Source organism: Zonotrichia albicollis, chromosome 10 (assembly GCF_047830755.1).
Source record: "Zonotrichia albicollis isolate bZonAlb1 chromosome 10, bZonAlb1.hap1, whole genome shotgun sequence".
NCBI classification, from domain to species: Eukaryota; Metazoa; Chordata; class Aves; order Passeriformes; family Passerellidae; genus Zonotrichia; species Zonotrichia albicollis.
Genome location: NC_133828.1, coordinates 33,460,087 through 33,483,830, shown reverse-complemented (window position 1 = coordinate 33,483,830; position 23,744 = coordinate 33,460,087). Strand labels below are relative to the sequence as shown.

Genomic DNA, 23,744 nt, shown 5'->3' with positions numbered 1-23,744 from the left:
TGTAGTGTCCTCAGAGCTACTGGGCTCATCATGCCAGTGTATTGGAAAGATCAGCCTCTGCAAGAACTCAGGCCAGGAAATGTGGTAAAACCATCTGAATCCTTATATGCATAGTTTTAAGATCAGCTTAGAAAACACATGATTCATTGCTATCTAGGGTTTTCCTCATGAAGCATAAATAACAAAAGAGAAATCTGTTGCCTAGATCTCACTTCTTCCTCTGTAACTGTCTGCGTGTTTCTGCAGGTGAGATTGAAATCTCCTTCTCATCAAATGATTGGAAATTGCTGCCTTAAATTTTTGCCCTGTCAGTATCTTGTATCCTCCCTAGGCAAGCAGGGTCTTTGATATAGAGGGAATTTGCTGGTTGTGACTTTTGCTAATAGTGTTGGGCATGTGCAGGGCTCAGTCCTGTGAATCCTCCTTGAAGAGTTTGTCTTTAACTCTGTGTCAGCTCAGCAAATTGGCCTTTCTGCCTTGCCCATTGCTATACCAGAACCAACTGGGAAAAGGCCTCCCTGGAAGCTAATTGCTTCTAAGTGTGGTGTTCTCATTATGCCAACCCCAATGCTGATCATAAGCTGGGGTGTAGGTGCAGGTTGTGCTTAAGCCTAGATTCTGCTTTCTGTCACCTACACAATCCTTGCTCTACCAGTAAATGCAATGAAGGAAAAGAGAATGGGCTCCTCAGCATGGAAAAGCATCAATATTTAGAGTTAACTACAGATGCCAAGTCATATGGCATTCTGTAGCATCATCCAAGTAGGGCATCACTCAACTTATATGCAGAAAAATCTGAGAACTGAGTGAAATGAGTGATCTGACTTCCAGCTGGGTGGTAAAAACATACTCTCAGTTTAACTTTCTGGCAAGAGATTGTGCTTTCTGCTCATGGTGAGTTTGTGCAAGCTCATCAGCTGCAGTTCTGTGCTTCCATTTGTTGTTACAGCAGCATGGGCTGTGCTCTCAGGAAAAAGGTGAATGTTGCCCCCATGAGCCATATTACTATGTGTTTTCTCTTAGGGACAAAGCCAGTGGAAAGGTATCTAATTTTATACAGATACCTGGTAATAGAAGAAGCTGAAGGTCTCCTGTGCTTCTGTAATTTCTGTCTTGCTCAGCAGGCAGTGTAGTGTTTGCTCGAGCTGGTTCAGGGAGAAACATCTTTGTGGGCCACACTGACCTTTCATGAAGACAGACCTGGTTGGTGTTCATCACAAAGTGCCTATTTTGGAGCCCAGGGTCCTGCTGATGGTCTGTCCACTGCAGTAAAATGTTACATTTCAGTTGTTGTTTTGTTCCCTGCTTGTTGGAAGTGTTTTGCTGTTAACCTTCCGTTCAATCATTTTTCATTTAACAGAAGATAAGATCTGGACTGAAGTGCAGCACAACAGCACGGGGCTGACCAGAGTGCAAGGAGCTGGTCCAGAGAAGCCCTACACCATGTCCCTCAACTACAGCAGCAGTGCAGAGCAGCTGGAGGCTGTGATCAGCAGTGCTGAGAACTGCGAGCAGGAGGTCGCCTACCACTGCAGGAAGTCACGGCTCCTCAACACCCCCAGTAAGTGCCACCAGCCCAAACCTTTCCTTCTCAACTCCTATTGGTTTGAAAGCAGGTAGAGGCCATGCTGCAGCTAAGGAGAAAAAACCCAAACCAATAAAAAAACCCAAATAATAGTAGCAATGTGGACTAGAGCGAAAAATCTTTTAGCATTTTGGATTCTACTGTGCAGATCATGCATGCCCAGACTCTGAAAACTATGATGGGAAGTGCTACCTAGAAATCACAAAAAGTGTATTTAGCTGATGGCAAATGGATGTGTTTATTCATTTACAGTTTTTACCTGTATGTTATAGATAAAAAGCATCCAGATTGCTCCAGACTCATAATGTTATGTAGGGGAGGGGTGAAACCTCTTCTGAGACCACAGCCCTGAATATAATGTTCAAAGTGCTTGGTAATAGAGTTCCTGGGGCAAAACTAACTTTCCCCTTGTAATAGAGGGAATATATTTTTTCACTTGTTTTAATGTAACAGAAAAAAGGAAGCATCAGTTTGTGTTTCTCTGCAGCACCAAATTTCCAGTGGCTACTCAGGATGTCTGGCTTCCATTCAACTCTGTCTTGATGTCAGGATTTTATGTTTGCTTAGCTGGAGAGATGAATGACAATAAGGGCAGACTTCTGAATGACTTCAAATCTCCTCTGTTGCTTGTAATGACTGTGTTGTCCTGATGATTATTTAATTATTCACAGCTCTTAAATTTGTTTGTAGTTTAGAGAAAAGACCATGGAAAGGCGTAAGTGGAGTTTGCAGTAGGAATTCCTATTGTCTTAAAAACATATTGCCTAATGAGATGTGTCAGAACCCTCCTGGTTCTAGCAAAGTTACTCTAACACTGAATTTTTATGGATCCAGTAATCAGATGCCTTACAGTCAGTTTATTTTTAAAAGCTGTGAATTATGTCTTTTGTTATCATCAGATTTACCAGCCAAGAATTGCTTGTATTGCTAATCTTTTTTTTAAAGAATGAAATGTTAATATCAGCATCCAGGGTGGAGCACAAAGGGAAAACAAATTGTAGGCATAACTGCTCATAAAGATGTGGATTTGATGTCTTACATGTGCTTTCAGTGTTGCTGGCTTCTGTATCCCACAACACACTTGATATGGCTAAAAGATAAAACCCCACAGAGGCTATTTTCAGAATGTTGTTTCAAGGATGAATGCAACAATATTAGAGCAGGTCTGCATGTGTTTGTTTTTTGCTCATTTCTGTGAGGCACTTGGTCATGTGTATGCAGGAATGTGCACTATGAGTGGGTTTTGAGATGCCTCTCGTATATGGGACCTCTCTAAAGCTGGAGGCACTGAGAGCCAAAACTTTTGGGGAAAAAAAAGGTAAAGATAATCTTGTGTAAATTGACAGTGTGTAGAGTGTGCATCTTCAGGGCTAAAGCTATCAAACAACAGGCAGACTGGCTTAGAGGGCTCCTGACAGGCAGCTCATCCTCTGCTTGTCCAGGAGCAAAGCTGTGGCTGATTCCTCAAGGGGAAAGAATGTGGGATGGTGTCCAGCAGCCTGGCTTGTGCTCTCACAGCTGGTGCAGTGCCACTGTGGTCCTGACAGCTGACCACACAAGAATTGAACGACTCATTTAGTCTTTTCTGCAGTTCCAGCTGAAAAATAAAAAAAAAAAAATTGCAATCTAGTGCTTTGCATGTGGTAGATGCCATCATTTTTTCCTTCATTTTTTCTTCTTTTAGTATGCTTTTTAATTACACTTTCAAATTTTCCTTTTTTCATCCTGAGCTTTCTCCATAGTTTAAGGCTTTAAATTTGGCAAGATGGGAAACATGCTTAAAAGTAACATTTCAGTTCTTGAAATGACAAGCGTAATTTGTTCTTAACTGAGTATTTAGGAATTTTTTAGAAAATCATTATTTTCCCCAATCTCTATTAATTTATATTAATTTTGTAGTGAAGTGTTGTTGTATTACTAGAGACCATGAAGTGCTGAACACTATAGGTGTCTTGAAGAGTTCTAAAACTTAAGGAATTTCCACTTCTAAACTTGAAGATGACCTACAAGTGTGAGTGACCTCAGGGTATTTTGCTGGACCTGCTGCAAAAGGTTCTCACCTGTGTTGTGTTTGCCAGATTTGGGGCCAGAGAAACAGAACAAAGATCAAAACTCTTGGGTTTTGTTTCTTTGTTTGACCTAGCCTGAAGCACCGTGTTCTCTCTGTGTTGTCAGGGTATCTTAATGTGTGATTGCTGTTAGTGTGCAACACTTCAGATCTAACTGCAGAATTCAATATGCAGTGCCCATGTATTAATGACAATACTGCATCTGTAGGCCAGCAGGAAATGTTACCTGTCCTGATCCAGTTTGCTGAATGCCTCCACTCAATATTATCTCTGGACTGAGCCCAGTGGTGAATGCCTGATGGAAGGGCATCTCCCAGAGGTATATCTAATCTTGGCAAAGTTATAAAAGTTCCTCTTCCAAAGGGGTAATCCAGTCCAAAGAATTTCCAAAGAAATCCAGTCCATTTCTGAGTGTACTCTCATTCTTGGCTTTGCTCTTTTTTTTTTTTTTTTCCTTCCCACAAGGGCATGGAACTCATGATTAGGATATGACAGCTGGTAGCACCAACACACCAAATCCTTGTCTTCAGGATCTAAATACTATCATGTTTCACAGAGAAGCAATAATAACATTTCCCTTTCCTTTTGCATCACAGTGCAAAGATGTATGTTGTTACACAGCAGTTTTGGCTTTCACAGCTTTGACATGGGGCAAATGGGACAGGCAAGGCATTCTGGGCTGCCTCAGAGAGAAGCCCAGGGAGGTTTCTGGCTTGCTTAAATTGTTCCAGTTTATATCAAGGAATTTCTCTTTCTTCTTTTGCTGATCCCTCCTGCCCTGAAGACGCAGGCGCATCCTCAGCGGGTGTGACTGAGCATGGTATCCCCCTCGAGTTTCTTGGATTTACATCTGCAATGTGTCAGACATGCAATCTGGCAGTTGGCAGAGGAGTTTACTCATCTCCACCTCCTGCTGTCTGGAACAGCCTTATTGGTTCTCCCTGTCATACCACAGCTTAGCTGCAAGCGTGTCTTTGAAAGCAAAAATTAAATTGCCCTAAACTGTAGTTTTGTACGTCTCTGCCATCAGACAGATTTTCAAGATGTTTGTGAATGCTGCAATAGATGTCTGTTCATCAAGGCATAGCTGGCTTTCTTAAGGAGATGGCAAAGGAAACTTGTATGACCAGAAATCTCAAGTCTCCTGTGACTTTCCCAGGCCTATTGGAGAAACACTAACATAATCAGAGCAAATCTCATAGTGGGCATTAATTAGGGAAGTAATCCACTCTTAGAGAAAGATTACAGACTTAACCTTACAAGTAAGACCAGGTGAGGCAAACAGGAGAGGAGTGGGGTGGGCAGGAAGCTTGAGCTGCCTCTAAATGTGTTTTCTGTATTCTGAAAATATGAAAAGAAATGTAGTCCCCCCCCCCCAGGGCTTTGACTTCCTTTCTTTATGGAGCATCTCAGGCAATACCTAAGGAAGGAGCACGTGTACAAGGACAGCCACATGTGAGCAGATGTGTGTTTAACACACAAGATGTTTAAAGGTATGAAAACATTAATTGCACAGCCCCCCAGCTCTTGACTGAATTTGCTGAGTTTTCTAGAAGCAGTGGGTGGACTCAAATGCTTGTCACTTGGGAAGCTTCCTCACATCCACCTTATCAAGGACTTAGCACAGTGATGGCTCTATCAGTGGCAGCATAGCTTGCTTTACAATACTTGGCTGACAGTCTGTCAAGTTCATAGCACATTTGTGTAGGCAGGGACTGAGAAGAGATCAGTCCAACAGAAAAATCAAAGAAATAGAAATGTCTGTAGGTGGTGGGGTTTTCCTGACTTCTTCCTTATTTTTCTCTTTCCAATAGAATTCCTATACTATGTCACCTTAAGCTTTAATTTCAAACATTGATCCTAAACTACTTCCATCCTAAACTACACAGCTCTTCCCTGAACTTATGGTCTGTCAAGTCTCACTATTATATGACTTGCACCCAGGTTTCCAGCTCCTCTCCTCCTCTTTGGTTCCCAGCTAGTCCCATATTTCAGTGCCAAGCTGCACCAGGTCTGTCCCACAGTCTGACCCCTTTATGCCAGGCAGCTGGTTGCCCTCACTGGTGAATCACTAATCACTGCATTTTGTAACTCTCTGTTGGAGGGAGAGATGTAGTTCTGCCTCACAGGAGAGAACACATAATAATTTCTTAGTTTAGACTTCATTCTGTAGCTGAGATAGGTCAACTTTTCTTTTTCTTTATCTGTGCCTTGTATGTTACTAGAGTTTTGTCTGAGCAGGCTCCCTCCTTAGCTCCAGGTGAGGCCAGTGATGTGAGACCAAAAGGTGCTAAGAAATGTCCTGCAGGGCCCACCTTCAGCAATGCCTGCTGGAAAGATGCAACTCAAGGTGAGCACACAAGCTGATGTCTTTAGCAAGTCCCTCAATGTGTCCCCATCACCCACAGCTGCTCAGATAAGGGCATTAGTGTTTATGTTATTGCCAATCCACTATGGAAAAGTGGATACTACTTTTAGTATCCACTATGGATCTGTTGTTCATAAACTTGTCTAATCACTTTTTGAACTTCATTAGGCTGCCTGCCCTGTGGCCTTCCAGAAAAGCAAGTTCCAGGAGTTCCCCACTTGCTGTTTTACAGAACTACATTTTTTTCATGTTTTTAACTACTGTTTTTCTCACTGCACTGAGTTCTTGTACTTCAGGATGCAGTGGAACACAATTTTGTGCCCATCCAGAGCTTTTACAGTGCTTTTAGTTACTCATCTAGGACTTTCACTAACTCTAGTATTTTTCACCTGAAGTGCCCACAGTTTTTTGAGATGTGGTTTGCACCAAGATTTCACCACTTTAGAGTAAATCTTTTTGAAGAAAAGAGTCTGAAGCCTAGGTTCAGGTGGAGTATTTTACATAGATGTATGAGGAGGTGATATAAAATGACCTATAACAAGCAATCATTTACCAATGGGGTTTTGCTCACTACTATTTTATGCCTTTTAAATGTAATTTCCAGTTTATCATTCCAGTGCTTGCAATTGTAAATGCACTACCAGGGGACTATTTGTTCTTGTGCAAAATAACTTTAAATTGTTATTGCATTACCAGGAGACTATTTTTCATTGCACAAAATAGCAAAGAACAGGGCAGTCTGCCCTCAAAAAGTGGCTTGTGTTGAGGGAGTGGTGGATAGGTGGCAGGTGTGGGTTGTGTGCTGCAATTTTTCTTGGGTAAATAGGATCCCTTTTTTGAGAATGATTGACTTTCCATCTGTGTTTCCATCACCATACCTTGTCTCTCCCCCCAAAGTGGCAGTGACTGCTTCTCACAAGCACAATTTTTGACAACTTGTGCTATATTTGGAGACTTTGGAACAGAGTTCACCATAGTAATGCAATGCACCCCCCTTATTTGTAGGGAGAGATTTAGAGGCCATTTTAAAAGATGCTATGTTGGTTTTTGTGTGCAGCTGATTAAAATGCAGGGGGTCTAAGCAGAATACAAAACCTGTGGCATTGCAGAGGTAACTTGGCACGGAGCCTGCAACACACCTGTGAGTAGCGGAAATATCATTATCCCAGTTTCTGACCCTTTACTCCCCTTTCCCTCTGCTATCCTCCCTGGCTGGCAGGGAGGTACAGTGTGCTATAGCTGCCAAGCAAGGAATGGCAGCTACTTGCTGCTATTACTTCTCATCCAGTCCTGTTGTGTTTCTCTGGGATTGAAATGCAGCCAAGAGGCTAAATGATGGGAAAAACATGGGAATAAATCCTTGCTCAACCATACATTGGAAGGAAAGCATGTTCCCTCCTTGCAGCCCACTGCAGGAGAGGGCAGGCTTCTAATGCTGCCTGACATAATTCTGCAGTGACACCAGCAGGGCAGGAATCTCCTGGGGTGGCTCCAGTGAACACGGGAGCACCATTATCTGCATTTGCTTTAGACACAACGTGTCAGGTGAATTTAAAAAAACACTTCTTCAAGTGAGGACTGATGGAGTAGTGAGGAAAGAGCTTCTATGGTTAACTCCTGTTTGCTTCTATCAAACATATCCTTCATATTTCTGCTGTCTCTGGATATTTCTGTTGCTTTTTTGTTGTGTGTTTGTTTCAGTTTTTTTCCCTTCATTGAATGAGTTTATTTTTGTAAGTCTGAGGAGCAATTTTGGAATTATACTTTTATTTTACTTTATCAAATTTCATTTCATTTGAGATCTTTTACAGTTTACATAGAAAACATATTTGCACTCCAAACCAAATAGATCTACTGTCTTTTACTGGTGTGAAAATTATCTTTTCCAGTATATGGGAAGCTTGACATGGGGTATTAATGAAGGTACATAGGACATGTAAATGAAATGTAAATCTAGACAACAGATTTTGAGCCTGAATTGTGGAATTAATTGCATACACAATTATTGGTGGTTCTATGAGGAAGTTGATGGTGTGAGCTAATGCTGAAAGATGTTTACTTGACCTCTACAATCTGTTGGTTTGGGACTTTTGATCCCAAAGAACTTCTGGTTTGGAGTAAAGTCAATGATACCTTTTGTTCAACCTGTGGGATTGTGTAAGCACTCATAGCTCAGTAATGCTGGAACATGGAGTTCAGGGAATTCTGCAGTCCAAATAAGGGTTTGGAAATTGATAGTTTTGTGAGGCACACATGTTTGCCAGAACCAAACATATCTTAATGATACCTCTGGCTTGAGAGACCCAGTTGTATAAACTATTCGTACACACAGTTTGAAGAAGGGAAAAAGGACAGAATTCTTTCAACCTGTTTCAGCCAGCATTCCCTTAATAATTAGCAGTAATAGTCTCTTTTTTTTTTTTTTTTTAATTTGCAGGACTCAGCATATTGTTAACAATAAGTAAATAATGGTGATTAGAAACAAACAGCTAATCCGTGGTTTTTTATATTAGTGGGTCACTAGCTATGACAGCAACCTGTCCTCCATTCAGGGAAGAAAGCAGGACTGCCTCCTGAGCAGAAAAGTGTGCCTTCTCCCTCATTAGAGCCACAGCAGGGAGCGTGTTCTCATCACACTTCCATTTGTCTGCTTCTTTCAGCTGTCCTACTTTAAACATCTTGGGCTCCATTAGACTCAGGTTGTCTTACTGACATTAAACTAATTTGTCTGTCAAATTTGGGCCATTGCAGAGAGTGATGTTTTCTGATTTTGCAGAGCAGAAGATGTAAATTGCAGCAGTGTAAGAGTTCTCATCTAACCTCTTCCACCAAGATGTCACATGAATGGCAATAGTAAATGGCAATAATAATTTTCATTGGTATTTGCGTTATTTTTGATGCTAAAAAAGCATTCATGGCTGTAATTTCTCAATTTTATGTTGTTCTTAGTTCATTTGACTCCTGTTTTAGACCTGGGGAAGAAAGTAGGTGCATAGCAAGGCACTTGGAGAAAATCAGATGGGATGGAACCCCTATGCTTAGATTTTGTTGGAATTGGTTTGACCTGTCCAGGAAAACAGAGATATTAGAGGCTATACACCAAAAGATCAATAGTGTAACTTAATCATATAAGTAACTAGGAGGAAAGAAAATGCAACTCCATGGTAAAAAAAGACAGGTTTTTGCTCTGAATAACAAGGTTACTGCTCAGATTCACTGCTTGTAAATCTGAAGTCCAGGAATTTTACCCCCATTGCAGTTGGAAGGTAACCTGTGGAAAATTTATTTTCATGTTTGAAAGTGTGAACACAGAGACAGGAGAAAAGAATCTACAAGAATCAGGTGAAGGTGGCATTTGACATTGCTTGGTGTTCAGACAAAAAGGGAACAAAAATCTTCCCTAAGCAAAACACTGAACTAAATACTCTTACATGAGTTATCTGGTGTTAAAAGGAGCATAAAAGTAGCTCCTTTTGAGTGTCTCTTACTTCCATTTATAAAAAGAACTCCCCAAAATGTAGAGATAAGAAAGCATACTTTGAGAAAATGTTTCCAGACACTGGGAAAAAAAGATGTGTACTTCTTCCACTCACAAGAAGAACCTAAAAGCAATTTAGAATTGTTTGCATCCCCCCAACCTGGACTGATCTGGAGAAGAGCAGATCTGAAATAGACTTGACGAGTAGTTAGAAAGATGTGGTGACCTGAAAGAAAATAACCCCTTTAAAACCTCCTTTAGAGAAGCTTTTTCATTATCTGCTTGGTCCAAAAGATTGAGAACAAAAATGAAAAGGCATTTTGAGCCTGAATCTTTTCCAAGTCCTTTTGACAAGAGAAAGACTCTGACTGGTTTAGCCAAGGCATGTATTAGCACTTGATCTGTCGAGGACTCAAAACAACATCAAGAGCCTTCTTCCTTCACTCTCAAGAGCAGAACTCAGAAGTCCTAGAAGAAAAGTTTTTTAGTTTTGGTTTTGGGTCTTTTTTCAATATTAGCATTTAGAAAGGTTAACCAATTAATCTATGCAGTTTTCCTCTAAAGGTAGCTTTCTTGTTTACAAAGAAGAAAATTGAGGCATCGGGCTGCAACTGACACCAATTTTGCCTGAAACTGTAATGGGCCATTAGATGGATTTAAATGTATCCCTCTAAAACCAATGGCCAAGTTCTTCTAGCCTCAAAAAAGAACCTTGCAATTCTTTCCTCTCAGCTGAACACCTTTGATGTCTTTCACTCCAAGTGTGAGCTTTGTGTAGGGACCTCTTGTGCTACTAGTGGAAGAATGAGCATGTCATTCCTTAGAGAGACATTTGCTTTTGTGTCACCACAGTTATGGTGATTTAGCAGGAAGATGTGATCCCATGAATTTATATGGACCTACCAAACTGCAAAGAAGGTAATGGTAAATTCAGGTGGATATAATGGGATTTTTGTTGTATTCAGCCAAATAAGGAGGGAAAGCTGTGATTTTTTGTACTGTGAATGGTGGAGTAGTAAATGTTGCTATTTCCCCTTTGGTTTTGTGGTTTAGTGTTGAGATTCTGTATGATTTTTTTTTTATATACACAGAGGAATGAAAATGCATTGCAACCTTCACTTAGGCTAAGTACTAGGAGAAGCTTTCCTAGCAGTAATGAGTGTTTCCTGCTTAAGCAGTGCATGGAACCTGCAGGAACATATTTCTCAGTCAAATGTTCTTGAAATTTGCCAGTGGGTTGCTGAGTTACTTGAGCAATAGACACAGGTGTGCAGAAAAATTCATGAAGAATGTTTCAATATGTCTAATTTCTCTAAAAAACCAGATTGTGGTTAATATCTAAAGCCTGCTAGAATCAATAGAGACCCACTCCATGGGTCCTAGTGCTAAAAGGAAGTCTTAATCTGGCCTAAAATGAGATGCAGAGTAAGTATTTTCTCACCATGCTAGATACATAAATGTCTCTCTCGTTCCAGGATAGGAACAAAAGCTCAAACCAAACATTTGTCCTAAACTCAACTGAACTTCATAATTACCCACTGTTCTTTCATAGATTTTTGGACCATTGCTGTTGTGCCAGATTCAGTCCCTGTCTTTGTGTGCTTTTTGTTTATCTAGGATGCTTAGTTCCACATCCAAATCTTCCGTTTCTCCAAAACCTTTAAAGTGACATGTAATTTACAACATGTAGTGATCTCAGTGTATTAACACTAATAGCACATGAAAAGTGCTCCCAGTGTAGACTGCAATCAGTTTTGTTCAGACTGTCTCATTCAATGGGATCAAAATGTTCACAGTAACATTTGTTGGTGGGAAGGAAAAGATAACAGTTCCTGGCTGTTCTTTTTCTGAGTTCTGTATTACTGAACCCAGTTCAGGTCTGACAGGTTTGTTTTACTGATGACTCCAAGCCTATAATGGGCTGTTTTTAAAAATAACCAGAGATCTGAAAAATGGTTTTGAAAAAAGAGTAACATCAATTTCATTATATGTTTGTTTTCAATAATGACTTTTTCTTAATCTGATTATTCAAATGGTCAGTAGAGTCCATTAAGTTATGTATTCATACAGATAGAGTTCTCTCTTTTTGGAAAAGTATGTGTTTTTATATTTATGTAGACATGTGTAAATCCTTTTTCCTCCTTTTAGGAGGAAAAAGAAGAGTGTAATTTGGCTGTAATTAATTTTTTAGGCAACATGGATATTGTCAGGCCTGGTACAAGCCAAAGTAGTGTTGGTTACTCTTTTCTCCTTTGAGGTAAAGGCTTTCTGTACATTAGCACTCGTTTGCCTCCCATTTGTCACTGTGATTTCAAGGTGTCAGATTTTATCTACATGAAACCACATGAAATTTGATCAAAGACTAACACTTTGGGGTGTGGCAGAAGTTTAGGGGCTGTTTCTCAGAGAGAAATCTGTATGACTAGATTCTAAGGTAACTGCAGAGGAAGGGATTCTAGGACAAGTTATCTTCTAAAGTAGACTGTATTTCAGGTCCCTTTGGCTTTTTCTCTGGCAATACAAAGTCAGTTTGATCCACTTGTTTTGCAGCTCTAATATCTGCTGTTGAACTGGGAAAGGTTCTCCTGCAATGAGCATTTTTTTTAGGTCCTGCTTTGGGGTCTTGGTTCGCGTTCAAAGCAGTGGCAGCTTTCTAGGTCACTTCCTTCCCTGTGCACACTTATGGTCTGGATTCATGAAAAGAGATTGTGTTGCATTTTGTTTACTACCTCTGTGAGACATTCTAGGGCCACTAGTCAATCTGCAGAACATTGGAAGTACCTTCTTAATAGAGGCAGAATTTTACTGAGTGAATAATTACATCCTGTTAGTGCTGAAGTAATCACCTTACATACAAGCAATGCCTCCAGAGGGAGGTATGTCCTTTCCAAAATGCCACCCTGGACAGTTCATTTTACGTCCATACAGAGCTCCAGAATCTGTCTGACCATATTGCACTACAGGTTGTCATGTTTTCAGAGGATGAAATTTATGTTCCATGAAATGTGCCATTGCCAAAATTAATAGGTAAATGAACAAAGTGAAACAGACCATTAGAACAATTGTAATATCACAGTTGCTGGGTTGTGGCACAAAAGCAGAAACTAATGGGTAAACATAACCATATTATAGCGACAGGAGCCATCAGTGTGCACAACTGTGGTTACACGATGGAAGGCACTCGACCGATGTGAAATATGATCTAGCACTCAGGCCAGTTGCAGGTAATCTTGCTTGGAACAACACTTCCCTTGGCTGGTTTGTTTTAGCTGATGGAAAATTATCACCTATTTCACTCCTGTTCTACTGGAATTTCAGTTTCACTTTGATAATTTTCATGATTCTTTTTTTATATCATTCTGGACAATGATACTGAGATTTTTGTCTTTGCAGAAATTTTCCAAGGCATGAACAGATTGTTCCTGAATGTTCATGCAAATAGGAATTCAGCCAATGACCTTCAGAGTAAATGATCACTCTAACAACTTGAAATCTTTGATGTCCTTGCCTTTATTTCTGCTCTAAAGCAGTGCTTCGTAATTTTAAGTGAACGCTCAAACAATATCTAATGAGAATAAACATTTCAGAAACTGAACTGTGTTTATATAACATGATTAAAAAGCTTTGAATAGCTAACAGAATCATAACATTCTATTAATGGGCAGCTTGAGAGAAGCTACAGTAAGGAATGAATCAATTGAAAAATTACAAAGCTCAAAGATATGCAGGACCAGATCCATTGGATTCAGTATATTTGTACTGATTTAGACAGGTAAGATGGTGGATTAACTCCTTAATTTTTACATCTTTCATTAAATTCCACTTTAGTATAAAACAAACTAAAAAACAAAGAAACATTTTAAAAATTGAGATATTTAGAGGAGCTAACAAGTTCATCCATAGCTTGTTAATGCAGTATTTGCAATCAGCACCTAAACACTTCAGCACTGATAGTTTGAAAAAGCTCGCACTCTGTTCTTACAGAGGTTTACCCTGCAGTACTGAAGTAGAGAGGGGTGGAGAGGCATCTTTAAGCCTGGTTACTGGAGTGGTGTAATATAAATTAGAATACCATCTCTGGCCATTTGCTGGAGCCAGGAGTGGGATTGATGCAGGAGCTCCTCCAGATCACTATGCCACTCAAGAGTTTACTCAGGCAGGAGGACTTTGTCAGTCACTGACTAAAACAGATTCAGAGCTGCTTTATTCTGCTAAAGTGGTTCAAAGTAGCTGGAGCGCAGGAGAGAGCTGGGTGCTCAAGTGTTTAGCTTTTTCTCCCACAGATTTCATTCCATACAATATGCAAAAAATAATCAATTACTTTGGTCTCCACTGAGCAAGATCTTTCAAGGGAATATGTAGCAGGGATACAATGGTTCAGAGCCAGCCTGAGCTTCAGCCAGCATTGCTTCCTCTCATGGCAGGCCAACCGGAGGTTTCTCTACACAGCAAAATAAAACTGTGCAAGTGTTAGATATGTGTCATACATGTGATTTATCATATGTTTCATCAGCACATAAGTGTTTCCACTGAACAGCATGTGAACTTACATAACTTCTGCCGCCTGGTGCATTACTTGTACTTGTGTTTTGACCTTACACTAGTTCTTACTGAATAGACACCCTTTGCTGCTTTCACCCATGGAAAACACAAAGCCAGCTGAGGTTTAAAATGCACAAGTAAATCTTGAAATTAGAATCCTCAAAGTCCTGCTTCCATTTATCAAGAGAATGCTGTCTTACTGTTACACCATGCTACTTAAATGTGAGATATTGCTATGATGAGTGTAACCTATGACAAAAAAAGTGAAAACTTGAATACGCTAAATGCAGAATTAGGTGACTAGTTGAGTGATAATATATTGCCTAACCTAATGAAAAGACATTACCTTTGAATAATGGACCACATCGTAGATTAAATTATCCCAAGGCAAGGTAGTAGGTGCTTCATGCAGACAAGGTCAATTACCTTATCCGGAAGAGCCTGTTTGAAGTGTATTATGAATAATTCACAGACATAGAAATTAGCTTTGAAAAAGTGTCCCAGCTATAATGTGGTGAAAGCATTCAATTTCTTTTTTAATGTATTTAAGATAACACCCAAAGGACAATTATGGCTGCTTAACTGTAAGACTACTTAAATGACAAGGAATGACAATTGTGTGGTCAAATTCACATTAATGCATTATGCAAAGGGAAGCATCTCCACCATGGTGCAATGCTGTCAGGATGCAAGTAACAGATTTCAAACCTCACACTGTGTTTTTAAATGCTGAATGAAATTTGATCAAAGACTGATTCATTTATTAACCTTTCTCAATGGAGAAGATGCAGTTGTTGCTGTACTATCTTTGTTTACTCTGGTTGTTCAGGCCTTTTAGTTCTTTGACTTTCTGATATGGAAACGAAGGTTCAGAGTGATTAAATCACTTGTGTGATTTTGGAGAATCTGACAAATGCAGGGGTAGAACCAGAACATTTTATTTTCCATCGTTAATCAGAAGACTACTCTTCTGCTATAAGCACTAAATTAGGCTGTTTCCAAGTCAGTATTGTTCCAATCTAGATCTGTTTAGCATTAGAGTTAAAATGATGGCAGTAGCCATGGTAGCAGAATGCATACTCACTTGACATATGGTGACCTTAGGTGTGAATTAGAAATGCAATAAACCTCTAAGTCTGGGGATTAAGATGCCCTCTCAGCATATTTTGATTCCACAGGCTAAACAATAACCTTAGCTTTCTCTCTTTGACTTTGCAATAAGTGGTAACGGCCAGGGGAAATCCCTCAGGGGCTGCAGTTTTCCAAGATGCCTGGCAAGAAGATGGCTAATTCATCAGGTATGTATTTTAAGTGCTGAAATGTAATAGTGACATTTCATGGCCTCTGAGTTTACCAGCTTTATTTGCTTGAAAAGGAAAGTTCAGCAGAATTTTAGAGGGTGCTGTGGAATCGTGTATCTAATGAGGCGTACAGCCTTCCCAGTCCTGTTTCCATTCACTTCAATGTCAAGAATCCCATTTAGCTCAGCAGGAGCAGGTCTGGGACCCTGGAACTTTTAATGGATGTTTTGAATAAAGAGGGATAAAAATTTGACACAGAGTCCAATTATAAAACAAGCTGATAAAATATATGATGAAAAATAGGAAATACATATGATGAAATATAGGAAACCACCATGAAGAGATAGGAATGGAATCTTTCATTAAAGCAAACACACTGAAAAATGTTGGTTTTTTTGCATGTAGTTAGGTTTTTTATATTCTCCATCATCCATCTTTTCTTCAAGGATCAATTTTTTAAAAAAAGCTCAAGAATTTCCTTTCCTCTGACTTCACACAGTCATTGGCCTCCACCCCAGTGTTTTCTGTGAGGACTTGATAAAGACTAATCTGAGTGTAAGAGACTTGCAAGCTGATGTTCTCATTTGCATGCAGGAATGTGAACAGATGTTTACATAGTAGTGTTAAGTAGGACAGCTGTTTGGGCGTCATTTATGTATTCCATTTAAAAGCAAAGCTTTATGGCTAAAATTTTTACTCACAATGTGGAAGAGAAAAGAAATTTAAATTCAGACAAATGCATTTCTTCCTTTGCTAGGGGTAGCTTCCTTTAAACTCATCCGTTTTCTGTATCTCTGAATTCACAGCATCATACAGATTCCTTTACCTAAACCTCTGGGCAAATGCACCTTACCTTGGCCAGTTGCCTGTGAGTGGGAGAAAATATATGGCACAACATCAACATTGCTAAATGCTCTTTGACAGAGGGAAGAAAAATAGCACTGAGATTAGGGGAAGGAAGTTGTCCCCTTTCTTTGCAGGAGATGGCTTATTGCTGATTGTTTCTGCAGTCTGTTTGTAATGAAGTGTGCATCAGGGTAATATTTGCCTTTACATTTGTTCTGCTCTTCAGATGGGAGAAAGTGTGTTACAGCCATAAATGTGTAACTTGTGTTAATTAATTTCCTAACATAATCTGCATAGAAAAACTTCCATTATGGAGGTGTACCTATGCATGAAGCATATTTGTAGAGAGAAGAGGTTGGAGGAAAGGGGCTCTCATATATTTTTAAAAGAAGTTTGCCCCCCATAGATTTGTATTTTGAATATGAGGCTTGGTCTGATCTTGTTCATGACTTCATTTCCCCTGATGCCTGTACCCCTAGGGCTCCATGTTTGAAAAGAAAGCAGGCAAATGATGATCCCTGTTACTTACATAGTGTTAATACCTGGTCAAAATCCTACACCAGTCTGAGAGAAAAACTTATCTGTCTCAGTTGTGGTGTTTCCACCCAAGCACCACTACCTGACAGAGATGCTTGCATCTTTTCAAGCCAGTAGTTGACAGGATTTGTAGTAAGTTGTATTTGGCTAAGGAAATTCACTCAACTAAGGAGCCTTACTGCTGAAGGAAAGCTGGTGATGGATGTGATGGTCTTATGGACTTTTGATTCACAGCATTGATGCAGCCCACAGAAGGCTTTGTCTCATCAGCTGTGATGAAAGGCCTATGGTAGAGAGTTATGTCATATGTAAAGTTCTTTATTCTCACTTTGTGATGCTTGTAGATAGACTGCCTCCTGTGCTGGTTCTTCCTCTCATCATTAAATACAGAAGACATGTAGGCCTGATCATCTTTGGGAAAGAGAGGAAGGACTAGGGCTTCCTGAGGCTGCATGGCTGTCATTCTTCTGCAGCCTCTGCCCATTCCAGTATTCACTGCAGTGCTAAAGTACAGCTCAGCTCTTCCTTCAGCTCCAGGAGCAGAAAACTGTCTTCAGCCACATAATAATCTCTGTTAGTGACAGTAGAGCTGCAGAGCAGAGCTGAACAGTTCATTTCTATCCACTACAGTCTGTGCAGGAATGTAAATACACACCCATGTTTGTTATAGCTGTACAGAGAGATACACGGGAACCTGAGACCAATTAAGCAGCAAAAATAGAAGATCTATTTGAAAGATGTGAACCTGTTGCTAACAGGTGAAGAAAAAAGAGCTGTAAATTGATTAAGCAGTCCCACAGAGAAGACAGATTGTTGTCATCTTGACCTTTAAGGCTGGTCAGGATGTATCAATAGAAGCATCTTCTGAGTACAGGGTTCTATGATTTTTTTTCATTTACATTCTCTTGTTTTTGCCTTTACGTGCTGGCTTGGAGCCAGTTCATTTCATGGTCTTGCCTATACATATGTTCTGCTACAGCTGCATTTTTCCAAAGTGCCCAATTTCACAGCACTCCAGCCTTGCTTAGGATGACAAATGGTCCCCCTGCTGCTCTGACCAACAGAACTGTAATTGCAGCCTGAGATAGGGACAGCTGAACTAAGGCCGTGCTGCCGTTTGGGTATATCCTTAAGTTGAAATCTGACTGCATGTGTTTGTCGTAGCTGAGTTTCCGATTCCACCACTTAAGGCATTAACTGCTGACATTAATTGTAACATTGAGGAAAGCAGAATTGCTCTGCAGTTGAAAGCAGTGTCAAATCAGCAGTTATTTATTTACAATTGCTCTGTAATGTGTTGTAACACATCAGACTATAAAGAAGTTTAATGAGTTTCAGTAATGCCTCTCAGAGATACTGGAACATGGTTCAACAAGTTATTGGAAGGCTTTTAGTTCACTTTTTTTTTGTTGGTTGGTTGGTTTGTTTTTTGTTGTGTTTTTTTTTTTTTTTTTAATAAAGCTTAAAACCAGACTTTCTGCACTGCTGTGCAGGACTTCTTGATCATAAGAAGTACAACTCAGAGTTGTCTTTTGCCAACTAACACACTTTGAGAACAAAAAAAAAGCAATCCAGTTCAACTGGCCCTGTGCGATTTCAGTTCACTGGGGATGTGACAAAAGGGTAGGAGGACAGGCTCAGAGTGCGGTTTCTATGCTGTCCAAGCTGCCTTGCTGACTCATAATTGGTGTAAGGCTCAGAAATATGCTTATGTTATTCCCTGAGCTCTCTTTTGGGTGTTGGTGTCATTTTGTAGTTGTTTACGATGCCTGTCTAGTAGAAGACAATGGATATAAAGTCCTCTTCTCAGGGACTTCACAGCTTTTTTTGCCATTAAAAAACAAACTAACAAACAAAACACCAACCAAACAAAAATCCTAAATTTAAATAAAAGAAACAAAACCCCCAAACTTAGGGCTTTTTATCTACAACTACATGGGGAGAGATACTGGACTTCCCTCTTACCCAAGATGCTCAAGTAATATTACAGGATTTGAGATAATGAACTTGAGATGTGATCTCATTTTCCAAAAGTGTCTTTTCAAAACAGAAATGTCATCCTAATAATATCTGAGAGTGCTACTATCAGTTTTAAGAAAATCCTCTACTTAATTAGGGATTCCAGCTTTAAAGTGATTAGCAATATGTTATTATCTCTTCTAATTTATGTTCTATTACGACTGTTTTTCTATTTTTACTCCTGTTCAGATATGCAGCATATTTACTGATGATATTTTCTGATTTCTTTAAGATAAATCTGAGCCATGTAATTCAAAAAGGCCCACTGTGGAAATGACGTTGTCCTAATGATCTTCTGGTCAGATTCACCCCATGTAAATAGATGTTATTCTCTAACTGTCAGCTGTGCTGTGTTAACCTCGGAGGTGAAGGACAAGGTGTGTTCTTGTTGCTTCATGAATCAATAGTGCTAATAAAGATTCTCTATACCTGAATCTAGATTTTATTATTCCTAGAAGCTGCCATTGCAAATGCAATGGGAACAAAATTAATCTGTCTTTTGTGGAGGGTTGTCAAATCTGAAGACAGTCCGTTTGAGCCACTAGTGACTGTATTGGTGCAATGTGAGCAGGGGTAAAAAAAGTAATAATAAGGATCCTTTTCTCATTATTAATGCTGGTAGTTAAAACTGCATATACAGGAAACAGTTCTGTCGAGTAAGGTAATTCCATTTTTACTCAGACACTTTTCAAAATAAAGGAGTGGGGAAGGACTGTTATTAGTGCATGTAGTTTCTCCCAAAGGACCAAGCAAAGATTGCTTCCCACAGCATGTTTTTCTGTAACTCATCCAGTCTCCTATTAAATGTCCCAAATGTCCCCATTTTATCTACTTTCTTTTTCTAGTTTATCTAGTTGCATCTCATTGTGGGCGTAATCCAGCCAACTCTCCATGATTTCTAGCAAGAATTGAATTAATCCTTGATTAATTCAACTTTAGTTGTAAACTCAACTTTACTCCAGCTGGCTTGTGTTCATGAACAAGGTACCTACTCTGAGTTATACCCTGACTTTCAGAGCACTGTTAGGCCAGGCTGTTGCCCTGGGGTTTTTTGGGCTTTTTTGGTGAAAGGCTCAGGCTGGGGGGCATTTGAGAGCATCTGAATCTGGGAGCTGTGCAGAGCTGGGGACTCCCTGGTTGCACCAGGTGGAGTTCAGGAGGTGCAAAGTGCTACAGTTGAGGTCATTACTCTTCATCCATGCCCAATCCCAAGGGTTTGAGCTGTCATGATGGATAATTCAAGAATAAATAGAACAAATATAACTTTTTTTTTTTACCCCCTTTAAAAATAGATCCTTCAGACATGTATACCACTTGCTCCATACCTGCAGATGGTGCTTTTGCTTGACTCAGTAACAGCCACAGAGTTTTTCTAAGGAGTTCTTACATCCTGAATCTGTTTCAGAATAGCAGGAGGCTGGACTAAACTTTTCAAGAGGTCCTGTCCAGCCTCAGCTGTTTGTTCTTCCTGTGAACAGCCTGATGCTCAGTGAGTGCAAACCTGCACTGCTACCCTGATTTCACTGGAGCTGGATGCTTCTATGCTGGCTGCTGGATCTGTCTATTATTATTCCTGGAAAACAATAGGAAATTAATAAGCTATAAAGTGTTTTTTTTTCCTGGAATTGTTTCCTGGGACAGTTGCTTATAATGTAGCTTTACTGTTCTGTACAAGTTTTCTCACTTCAACATTTCCATGAATAATAGTTGAAGTTTTCTTGTAGTGAAATGATTGGTTTATGGTTTGATGCACCATTCATAGTCATTGATGCTTCAACTCTTCCCCTCTGTCCTCTGCAATCTTATTTCTAGCTCTGAAAGTGCTTTCTTTCATCTATGAAAACTTAAATAGCATTTAAGAGCAAAAACTGCTATGATAAACTACTACTCTCACCTTGCAGTATTTTATAAGGTGCATTAGTTCAGTGCTCTCTTTCCTGTGGCCTTTCCCTGTGGCCCTTTCACATCCATTATGAAATGCTTTACAAAGAAAGCTCTGAAGAGCATATGATGTTCTAAACTTATAAACTCACTCATCTCTTCCATGCTTTCCCCCATTCCACGTGGGCACCTCATCCAGTTAGCTCAAAAGATAATGTGGATAAGGCTTCAGCAGGACACAGAGAGAGTGGGCTGTGTTACTGCCTGACTGCAGGGTGGCTGCAAATGTCACTCCTGTTGTCTTCCTCAGACCCTAGAGACCAACTGAGGAGTGTTGGTCTGCTGCAGAGAGCCCTAAAATCAAACATGATCATTCAGTGTCCCATAGCACTTTCACAAGACCTGGAATTGCATAATCTGGTTTATCTTCTTTTTATTAATCTGTTAATTCAGAACTCACTGCTATTTATTCTCACTAACTATTTTTCTACTTCTGCAGAAGAACTGATTAAGAATGAAAGATCATTTCCTAGGCACTGTATTGAGGCACCTCATGAGGTGGCATTCATGGGGAAATGGGTGAGAGGATGCTGGTAATTAGGATGAGAATGAACACAGAAAAGCTGGTTGAGCAGTCCGAGCGCAAGAAATGATGGGTTCATCTTACTGGGAATAATAGGGAAAAAAATCCAGACATCTGCTGAGCAGGAGCTGCTCCTCTGGCCCAGACAGGGTTATATTGGGGCCCACTGTGGCTTATCCATGGTCATTATTCACTTGCAATTGAATCCAGAGCATTGATGGGTTTCTGGTCCCAGTGCAGAGTAAGGATGTGGCAGGACATGCATCAATGTCATAGGCTTATCTGTTAAGGCAGTGTCAGGCTTGTTTATCTGAATTTACCTGGAGGATTTAGGCTAAACAGAGAAAATGGGAAAAGAAAAGGCGAATGAGGAAGAGGGAAAGGAATTGAAAGCAAGTGGGACAATTTTGAAGTGAAGGTGAGCTGGAATGCAGAAAATAAAGGAAATGAGATAATTTTTTGTTTCAGCAGAGTAGAATATCCAGTTCATCTTCAGCAAAACTGCTGAGGATTCAAAGCTGCCATTTCCTGTTTTGTCATTTGTCCCTAAAAGCTATAATCTTCTTTGGATTGTTTATTTGTTGTTGCTTGCCCTTCCCAACCTGTATGCCTTCAGCTGTTCACATAGTTTCTCTTGTTGGCTGGAGTCCCATTTGCATCTTTCAGGAAACTTGTCACTTGGCCAGAAATTTATTGAAAAAACCCAGACTGGGCTGGCAGAGGAGAATGCAAGTACTCATAAGATTTTCAGCCTTCTTACACCTTCAGCTGGGACATTCACGAGGCACAAAATTTTAGTTTGGATGTAGATTTAATGTTCCTCAGCATCTAAAAGTATTAGGGTTTGAAATCCTTATGCTCATCCTCAAATCTGTCTCTTAAAGGCTTGATGGTGATTTTGCTTTTGCTGAGGCACTCCGAGTGTGCAGTGACCTTAGCTCTGTCATTGCAGCCCAGCAGTGTGGCTCATTAGGCTCCTGTTAAATGTAGAAGAAGCAAAGGTCCATGCTTATTTACCTTCTTTCTGCCCATTCTCATCTATGAGAATATCTTAACAACTCCAGAAGAGCAGAGCACACTGTGGTAACAGCTGCTCTAGAGGGAGAGCAGTTTCTCTGCTTAAGAGAAGCAGAAAAATGCTGTGCTATGTGTTTTTTTCTTCGTTTATTTTTAAAGCAATTACTTCAGCCTGGGACCCTCTGAAAGCAATGCACCTTGGCAGCAAAGCTGTATAACAATAAACAAAATGTCAGCAAAGTACTGCCTTTCCTCCCCTTTTCCTAACCACACTTAACAAAATAATTTTAGAATGAGGAGCAAACTTCGTGGTCTTGGCCATTGGGTAGTTCCACTGGCATTAGCAGGACTACTTCCCTTTTGGATAGCTGAGTTGAATAATGACAGAACATGACCAGAAATTTTAATCAAATTCAGTGAGATTCTTAGTAATGTTGGCTGGCACAGTTGGTACCGAATACAAAAAGTGACTGTCTTGGTGCAGTGTTTGACCACCTGTGATTTCCAGCACAACCATGTTTGTCATCTCTGAAAATTAGGGCAAAAATATGTTATTATAGTTGTAGTTCTAGTAGAGAAAAAGGACTGTGAAACCGGTATGATTGCCATGGGGAAGGTTTAAAGTAAAGGAAGGAAGAATTAGATAGTCATTATGTCTGTGCTGAAAAAAGATGAGACAGGCATAACACAGGTGTGTGTCCCCATGTAAGCAGAGTAGTGTGGTACAAAACCAACTGGGTGACTTGGTGGCTCACTGAGTAAACAATGTTCAAAGGACCCATGCCATTGGGGATTCTCATTTTTTCCTGGTCCATATTACATTTTTCCCAAGGTAACCTGATCTTGATTTGAAAGCAGGGTTGTTTGTGAGGTGCAGAGAGCCTGACATCTCAAGGGATGAGTGTTGCTTCCACATGGCAGGGGCAGAGCCGCAAGACCCTTGCTGAGGGTTGGGAACCAAAGAGCAGCATTTCCACTGTTAAATCTCAGCATCCCCTTCAGAGAATGAGCAGCACACTGTGGTTAATGCAGCACAGCCTGAGCTCACCCTGCTTTGAGTTACCAGTTTATTTTCCCAGTGGTGGGAGTTGTTGTTTAAACTAATACAGATCCTGAGTCATTAATACTGATTTGTGACTTCACCGAACAAACAGCCTCTAAGAAGGTATTAATTATGTGCTTTCAACTAAGTGTGGAATATTTCTCCAATTTTTCCCTTTTTTTGTCCAGAATTATTTTAAATACTTTTTATTTGATTTATCAAAACTGTATTTTTTTTCCTCTGTTGAAAGGCCAAACAGGAATAATCTGGTTTTATGTCAGTTGAATGTTAAAAATTCCAGTATAAAAAGCTGTAAAAATGTTATGATGGCAAAAAAAAAAGTTGGTGTGGGCAAACAAGGTCTTGGTAAGCTGTTGCAAAAATATTGAGTCAATTTTCCCTTCTCACTGCCTTGTCCATTTATTCAAGAGCCTTTAAAAAATTATTATCTAGGATGATAATTTGTACTCTGACTT

General features: G+C 39.9%; 1 protein-coding gene across 1 annotated transcript in view; it reads left to right on the top strand.

The window, feature by feature from the left end:
• Nucleotides 1–23,744, top strand: part of CNTNAP5 (contactin associated protein family member 5) — a 275,001-nt gene that overhangs the window by 189,094 nt on the left and 62,163 nt on the right. The window contains exon 13 of the mRNA XM_074548748.1: nt 1,361–1,561. Coding sequence (XP_074404849.1) covers nt 1,361–1,561 — 201 coding nt within the window. The remainder of the gene's footprint in view (nt 1–1,360; nt 1,562–23,744) is intronic.